The 9,134-nt window shown below is 46.1% G+C and overlaps 1 protein-coding gene across 1 annotated transcript; it reads left to right on the forward strand.

Moving 5' to 3' along the window:
- Positions 1-334: 334 nt before the first annotated feature.
- On the forward strand, positions 335-3,356 carry LOC108748509. The gene is made up of 5 exons (XM_018486738.1): positions 335-690; positions 775-1,008; positions 1,554-2,065; positions 2,161-2,647; positions 2,894-3,356. The coding sequence occupies exons 1-5, from the start codon at positions 335-337 to the stop codon at positions 3,354-3,356; spliced, it is 2,052 nt and encodes a 683-aa protein (XP_018342240.1).
- The last annotated feature ends 5,778 nt before the right edge of the window (positions 3,357-9,134 follow it).

Raw genomic sequence — 9,134 nt, forward strand, 5'->3', positions numbered from 1 at the left:
GCGAGACACGGTAGAAAGACACGGAGTGCAAAAGTGAACACCACGTTCAATGGCGAGTTTGCGACGAAAGATAAACGTGCTAATAAGAGCATAATTTCAAAGAACAGCGAGATATACCGATACACCGATTTGCGTGAGTGGTACGAGCAGCATATCATCGAACCCACGTTGACATCACTCGAAGAGTTCCAGGAACGCGACAGCGGGTGGGCATTGTCGCGAATCTTCAATTTGGTAGTGAACAAACTAAATCCCATGCGCGCGGGATGTTACTTCGAGATGCCGCGGGAAATAGCGACGAAACGAGCGGTGATCAACGTTAGTACGATGGACAATGCGTGCTTCGGTGGTCGCCACTCTGTACCCGGCTGAAAGAAATGTAACTCGAGAGTCATCATATCCGCATTATACGACGGTGCTGAACCTCGCGGGTATCGAATTTCCGATTACGTTCAAAGGCATTCCGAAATTCGAACGGTTGAACGCGGCGTCGATCAATGTATACGGCATCGAGAATAAACAAGTCCTTCCTCTGCAGCTCACCAGTGACAGGAAGGACAAGCATCAATCTCCTGTACATGCAAGATCTACGCGACGATGGTGTGCCACTTTGCGTGGATCAAGAACATGTCGCGTTCTCGTGAGTTCGCAACTAAGCAAAAAAGAGCACAAGAAATATTTCTGCGATCGGTATGTACACCTTGCAAAAATTATTATAATTTCCCATCTTCTTAATAAAATATAGGTAACTGTTATAATTTTTTTGTTTTTCAGATGCTTGCATTACTTCAGCACGAATGAGAAATTGCAGTCGCACACAATGGACTGCCAGAAAATCAACGATTGCGCTATTCGACTGCCGAGCGAGGACGAAAAGTGGCTCGAATTTGAGAACCTCTGCAACAAGGAGCACGTCCCATCCGTCGTCTACGCTGACTTGGAGTGCGTTTTAAGAAGACGGAACCCGACAAAGAAGATGCGTCATCGTATGCGTATCAACGGCATGAGGTATTCAGCATTGGCTACTACGTGCGTTGCTCGTACGATGACGCGTTATCATCGTATCAGTTCCGTCGCGACAAAGATTGTATAGCGTGGTTCGCGCGACAACTCAACGATTTGGTGCATCGCGTGAAAAATATATCCGCCAACATGCCCATGGAAATGCTGTCGAAAGAACAATGGGAGGCGTACCGTAGTGCGACGCGTTGTCACATTTGCGAGAAACCGTTTGCGTCGGATGACACGCGGGTACACGATCATTGCCACTTAACCGGTAGATACCGCGGTCCAGCGCATTCGAATTGTAACTTAAATTATAAAAATTCATTATGTATTCCGATCGTTTTTCACAATTTATCGGGCTGCGACGCGCATTTTATAATTAGGGAAATCGCTACAGCATATGAAGGACACGTAGATGCATTACCGATAACCAAAGAAAAATACATCTCCTTCACAAAACATGTCGATAGCACTAAAGATAAAACTGAAAATAATTCTCAAAGAAATTGTGTAAAATTTCGTTTTATTGATTCATTCAAATTTCTCAGTACAAGTCTCGATAAATTAGCGTCGTATCTCGATAAAAACAAATTAAAAATTATACGTTCAAAATTTTCAACGCTATCGGATGATGAATTTGAATTACTGACTCGTAAAGGTGTCTTTCCGTACGAGTACGTTGACTGTGCCGAAAAATTGCAGGACACGCGCTTACCACCGCGCAAATCTTTTTACAGTTCGTTAACGGGCGATATCGTATCCGAGAGCGTTTACGCTCACGCGGCGAATGTATGGCAGCAATTCTCCATCCGAACGCTCAGCGAGTACAGTGATCTGTACTTGAAAATTGATGTCTTGTTATTAGGTGACATTTTCGAAAATTTCCGCGAAAGTTGCGTCGCGAGTTACGGTCTAGATCTTGCATATTATTACACCTTGCCTGGTTTCACGTGGGACGCGATGTTAAAACATACGGGTGTAAAGTTTGAGTTGCTCACTGATATTGACATGATCATGTTCATAGAACGCGGTATACGCGGTGGTCTCAGTCAATGTTCAGGCAGATACGCGCAGGCTAATAACAAGTACATGCATTCGTACGACCCGTTGGAACCGTCGTCGTACTTGATACTACGACGTTAACAATTTATACAGGTGAGCGATGTGTCAACCATTGCCATACGCCAAATTTCGAAGACGCTGCGAACTTTGACGCGAGCGCGATCGCTCTGGATTCGCTTACCGGTTACATTCTCGAACTCGATCTCGAGTATCCGCAGCATATACACGATCGACACACTGACCTACCGTTCTGTCCGACGCGCGATAAGTCGCCCGGCAAGCGCGAACATAAACTTTTAGCGACGCTGTACGATAAACAGCGTTACGTCATCCACTACCGCAACCTGCAGCAATGTACTCGTCACGGTCTTCGCGTAACAAAGATCCATCGGGTGCTACAATTCGCGCAATCTGCATGGCTTCGCGATTACATTGAACTTAATACAAATTTCAGATCGCGCGCGAAAAACGATTTCGAAAAGAATTTGTATAAATTAATGAACAACGCGGTATTCGGTAAAACTATGGAGAATGTGCGCAACCACGTTGATGTAAAATTATTAACAAAATGGGATGGACGGTACGATGCAATGATTGCATCGTACGGATGGAAGCAATGATTGCAAAACCAATTTTTCACAGCCGTAGCGTCATTGCGGAAAATTTAATAGCCGTCGAACTGCGCAAACTCGAGGTGAAGTTTGACAAGCCAATTTACGTGGGTATGTGTATACTCGACATATCGAAAGTCTGCTTTACCAATTTCACCACGAGTATATGTTACCATTGTTTCGCGACAAATGTAAAATAATGTACACCAATACAGACAGCTTTACTGCGTCGAGTGCGAGGACGTTTACGAGACTATGAAACGCGATATCGCTAGATTCGACACGAGCGATTATCCGACGGACAACGCGTACGGTATGCCTCTCGCGAACCAAAAAGTACCCAGTCTGATGAAGGACGAAAATAACGGTGCGATAACCGAATTTGGTCTCAGAGCGAAGATGTACGCTGTGAGGGTGAACGGCAAGAAGGACACTAAAAAGGTGAAAGGCGTAAAGAATAACGTCGTAGCGCAAACTATAACGTTCGACGATTACACTCGATGTTTGAACGAAGAGATCGGAATGACTCGTCGTCAATCGTGTATACGATCTAAACTGCACGAGGTATACACGATATCCGAATCGAAAATCGCTCGGAGTCCATACGATGACAAACGATACGTCGTACCGAATTCGACGGAGACGTTACCGTGGGGACATTGGCGGATACCTTTGTAATATATGTACATATCAATATTTATATTACTATTATGTTTGTTTACATTTTTTTATATTTTTATACGGCGTATATGTATTATCTTATATCTTACTTTGTGTGTATGTCTTTTTACATTTTTTTTAAATATTCTCGTACAATCTACATACCTGTTACTATTATGTACTATTATCATTATAATTTACGCATTATGTTTTTTTTTACGTTGTATATAAATATTACTATTACGTTTTATACAGTATCACTTTATCTACTTTATTATGTATAATATTACTGTTATTTTTCATTACATGTATCGTACATTTATATACGTATTTTATATCTGTATACTCTAAAATGGAAAGGATGATAAAAAATATTTAAACTTTTAAATTCTTATTGTTATATGTATACAAAATATATGAATTAAAAATTTATCAAATAACATTGTTTTCGTGTATCCATGAATTGTGCGATCCATCGAATCCCAGCCACTTGACGTAAACTTTGTCGTCCTTCCTGCGCAACACTTTCTCCACGAGATACACGTCCGGATAAGTAGCCCGATGCAACTCATGCTCGTAGAACGCTCCAGCGACGGAATTTCCACGATAATCCTCGAGTAGATAAGTTACGGGATTGATACGCTGCACCTTAACGATCGTAAATACCTCGGTGGTCCAATTTGGTATGTAACCCTTCTCAAAAATCGTCTTGCTCACGCGTACCGAATCGCCTACTTTAAATTTTGCAGGACCCGCTATCTTTATCGCACTGTACACTGTGCCCAAAAGTTTTTCGGCGATCGCAGAAGTTACAGAGGATCGCATGCGTTGTAATCTGACACCAGACGCGGCAGCTCGTCGACCCACTTGTAATTGCCGTTGAGTGTAAACATCTTCCACATGTCGTTTTTGAGCGTGCGATTGAACCGCTCGACCACTGACGCATTCAACGTCGAATACGTGGAATAGTGATTAACGTTGTGTTTTTTTAAGATATTCTGTACATCGGCATTGTAAAATTCTTTCCCCATATCCATTTGTAAATTTTTCGGGCATCTTTCGCTCTCTCGAACGATCTCAGTGATAGGGTTCGCCGTCTCGCTTCCACCCTTGCTCTTGAGCGGAACTGCCCACGCGTACTTACTCAACACATCGATGACGGTGAGTATGTAGTGGTAGCCTCTGTTGAAACTCGAGTACGGGCGCATCTCAACGATATCAGCCTGCCACAGATCGTCGTACCCCCGGACTATGACACGCCTTCGCGGAAAATTTCTTCTCGCCGGAGCGTGCAATTCCTCGACGAGCCGACGTTTCTCGGAGCTAATTTTTCTCTCTATTCATCGGATTTTTTCTTCATGATTCGACGTGTAACACATAGAGTACAAGAAATTAATGTATTTTTCTCGCTGGTGTCACTCGACTGACTCGTTTTATGAATACGCGATTTAATTTATAATAAGACTGGCTTCGCAAAGTTCCTCGATTATCGACAGCATCTCGTTGTCGTGAGCGTTGTTGCCTGCTCGGTGCGAAGCGTCGAGCAATCGTAGACGATCCACCAGCTCGTTGGGATCATTCCAGTGCACGTAATCGATAGCGTTGTCGTTCAATGTCATTGCGAGAGGCAATCTCTTTCCATATTTCTTCTGTTTCTTGGGTGTGATCGACATCAACGGCGCGATTACGTGTTTGTACTCGTATCCTCTGTTGCTCAATAATCGACCCTGTGAATGATACTTGTGTTTGTGCGCGTTCGTCACCAACAGCATGCTCTTGTACTTGTGCATATCGTCTTCCGTGTAGAGGGCATCGTCGGGAATTCTCTTGAAAATCAACTCGTAAAGACCTGGTGTACCGGCGTATCGTACGCCGTCGATAATTATGTTGTCCGCGTCATCCACGTCAAAACGTTTATAGCCAAACATCAGTCCATCCTCGTGCAGGTAAACGCCGTACACGCGATCTATACCGCTCTCTTTATCTTGCTCTCCCCTCAGGACGGCCTGGACGTACTTTTGACCCAGCGGGCCCAAACCAGCTCGTAACGCCTCTCGACCTTCCGACGTTTGCAGCTGATTTTGAACCTTCGTCGCTAGCGAATCTTCCGTCGTTTCGAAAACGTTCTCCAACGACTCTATCGTTGGTACGATTTTGGCACGCGGAGTGGAGGTTATTGGTTGTATATCATCGTGCGATTGATCATTGGATTTATGCAGAGTCGTGGAACGCTCGAACGTCTCGCTCGCTTTTTCTCTTTCCTCTTATTCCTCTTCCTCCTTCTTCTCGCGTTTATGGGCAGACGCTGCATCTTCGTCGCGCGACTCTCTCTTTGTCGCGCGCACGTCGGAGCTGTCGACGAAAAGTCGCAGCGGCTCGATAAGAGGCTTAAAACGTCTGCCCAACGAGATGCCCTCCTCGATTCTACCGGTCTTCAGAGGGCGATGTTTCTTGCGGATCGACTCGCTCGTCTTCTCGATCGCTCTCACGATTTTTTCACGCTCGCGCACATCTGCCATGCTCGTCTGTGACTAAGTATCGACAACGACTGGTCGCGTTACGGTATCGCGAACTCGTTAAATCTTTTCGTTCATTTGTGAGCGCACTGTCTTTGTCTATCACTACGAATCTATATTTTTGTTGCCAACAGGCGTGGCACAAGGCGCAAAATTCGTTGTACGACATGTCGGTATTTACATGATCGTTGTAAACGTGTTTCAAGTTGGTACCGTTCTGTTTGAATAGAATCAGAAGGTTCGCGTTGTCGCGTATCAGATGTTTAGGTATCCTTGCGTACGTCTGACAGAGATAGAAGTAGTCAACGTTCGCGTCGCGACCAATCGAAAAGTATTCTCTCACCGCATCCTGCTTGTCGCATGCCACGTCATCAAAGATAAAAATAGAATTTGGGCGCGCCTTACTCGGTGGAACGACGTCGCTATTGGTGGAGAACGTAAAGTAGCCGATTTCGTCGATAGACGTAAACAAATTTTCCAGATATCGATACTTTGGTTGTTGCAACGATTTCGAATAGTACACGTTCTTGAAACGTACACCGTTCGGGCTCTCGAGTAAGCTTATGAGAACGTTGGTTTTACCGCAATTCGACGGGCCGCAAATGATCGCGCGTATAGTACTCGGCAGCATTTCGCCGTGCTTGCGCTTCTCCGCGCTACCTCCCTTCATTCGCGATTTCGCGTCACAGTTCGTGACGCGTATCGTCAGCGGTTGCAGCACGAATTTCATGCTCACACTACAGGCTGTGCGCTCTCGAACGGCTATTTAAAGATGCGCGAATCCCGCGAATCGCGCAGTAGCAAAATGTATCTCGCGCTGAGTCATCCTTCCGATATTCGAAACTTGAGCGCCGAGCAGTTACAATATATACCGAAAGTTGTACTTTTACGCGTGTACTGCGATTACATCGAACACGTCTGGGACCGGCTTCCGGAACACGTGAAGGTGGATCCGGAGGTTCGAACCTATCGTCGGTGCGACGAGCACTACAATCAGCCGTGGCAGCGAACGCACGTCGACGGTCCCGCACCTAAGATAAAGGACTGTAACGAATGTTAGCGTCGAGCGGTAGTCTGTTGAATCGAGCGGTAAACGCGCTTCCTTTCGAGTTACATATTCCGGGTTACCAGTTTTGCGGCCCAGGCACTCGACTTGCGAAGCGATTAGCCAGAGGTGACGCGGGCATAAATCCGCTGGACGCGGCGTGTCGGGAACACGACATTGCGTATTCGCGCAGCAACGATCTCACCGATAGACACGCGGCAGACAATATACTAGCCGAGAAGGCATGGAAACGCATTACCGCGAGTGACTCGGCTCTAGGCGAGAGAGCCGCCGCTGCTGCCGTTTGGGCAGCGATGAAAGCCAAGACCAAGATCGGCATTGGGATGAAACCGAAGAAGAAGACGACGACGACGAAGAAAAAAACGACGAAAAAGTGGATACTTCCAACGGCGAAACGAGGTGGTGCATTACCGTTTATGCCAATATTGGGCGCGCTTGGATCCTTGATCGGCGGAGCGGCCAGCGTGGCGAAAGCGGTAAACGACTATAAAGCCGCGCGACGTCGGCTCGAAGAGCTGCAACGACATTATCGCGCGATGGAACAGGGCCGCGGTCTGTATCTCGCTCTGTACAAATACGGACGCGGACTGTATCTCGGTTCGTACAAACATGGACAGGGTGCAGCTGCAAAGAAAAAAAAACGCCAAAGAGACGATAAAAATGCTGTCTGGCGCAACTACCAATGCGCAATTAAACGAATTCGCGAGACGTATGCGCGTACCATACTTTAGAGGCGTTTTCATACGTAACGCGTTACCGACGAGCGGTGCGCGTCGAAACGAAAGCGATATCGTGAATATGGATGTAACGGCCTGGTACTCACTGGGTAGCGTACTCGAAGAGGAACAACCGCGTCGTATACTTTGACATACTATACTTTTGACTTTTTCGGTAATCTTCGACCTCCCAAGGAACTGGTGCGATATTTCGGGAACGGTGCTACGACGATAGAGTACAATCGTACGTCCCACAGATGTGCCTGCGGTTTCTACAAACGGTAGACGCGCGTGAATTTAAAAAGCTCGGCGAGATGCTGTGAAATTTCAGTATTAGTCGAACACCGTCATGTCGCTGACGCTGAGCGGGAAGAGCACCGTCCTCGCGGCAAACTACTTTCCCGTCATAGATTTGAGTGACGGCGATTACGAGCTCGGTCTGGTGATTTTTGAGACTTATCACACGATACCGAATATGAATAATTCGAACAACAAATTTTATTTTGCCAAAGATGACGCGGAAATTACAATTCCTGAAGGTTCGTACGAAGTGCGAGACATAATTAAATTTCTGAAACGCGCGATTTTACGGAAACGTCCTCGCCGCGACGCGCTTGAAACCGCTGACGTAATGCGCGGTGACAATAAGAACAATGACGTCGATGATGATCATAACGGTGAGGATGGAGAATACCCGATTACGCTTCGCGCAAACTACAACTCGATGAGATGCGAGATTAGATGTGCGTACAGAATAAACTTTGACAAACCCAACAGCATTGGATCGCTGCTGGGATTCTCGTCGAAGCATATACTGCGACCACGAAGATGGCACGAATCGGACATGTCGATCAATGAACACATAATGAACGTAAACGTTATGCGCGTAGAGTGCAACGTGACCGCGGGTGCGTATAGCAACGGCAAAAGCGCGCACACGATACACGAATTTTCACCGAGCGTGCCACTAGGATATAAGGTATCAGAAAGGCTGACGCAGATCATTTACCTATCAATCATCGTACGGAGCATTACGGATTTAACGATACGCGTCGTCGACTAGAACGGACGATTACTCGATTTTCGCGGAGAAGAGATCACCGTTAGATTGCACGTACGACGTAAACAGTGATAACGTGAGCGTGATATGCTCGTGTTGAACGGAACGGAGCGCACGCAGAGAGATGACGTATTCTTTACAAGATCAACGACGTCACAGCTCGATAACACTCGCTCATCCAACTGCATTAGGAAGAAGAAGAAGCTCAGCTCGTCGAACGTTACATTTTTAAAGTCTTTGGGATTCGCGGTGCGCAACATTTGAGATGGCTGATATCCTAAACATTAAAAACGAGCCGATCTTCGACGATCGCATCGTCAAGATTGAGATTTACACGTACAACCCGTTCGCCAACACAACGTTCGGGTACAGCGACGAGATAAGAATACCCATACAGCAACAGGATCTATACACATTGCCGTACGAAAGCTTTCTATA

This window comes from Trachymyrmex septentrionalis, unplaced genomic scaffold (genome assembly GCF_001594115.1).
Source record: "Trachymyrmex septentrionalis isolate Tsep2-gDNA-1 unplaced genomic scaffold, Tsep1.0 scaffold225, whole genome shotgun sequence".
Classification (NCBI taxonomy): Eukaryota; Metazoa; Arthropoda; class Insecta; order Hymenoptera; family Formicidae; genus Trachymyrmex; species Trachymyrmex septentrionalis.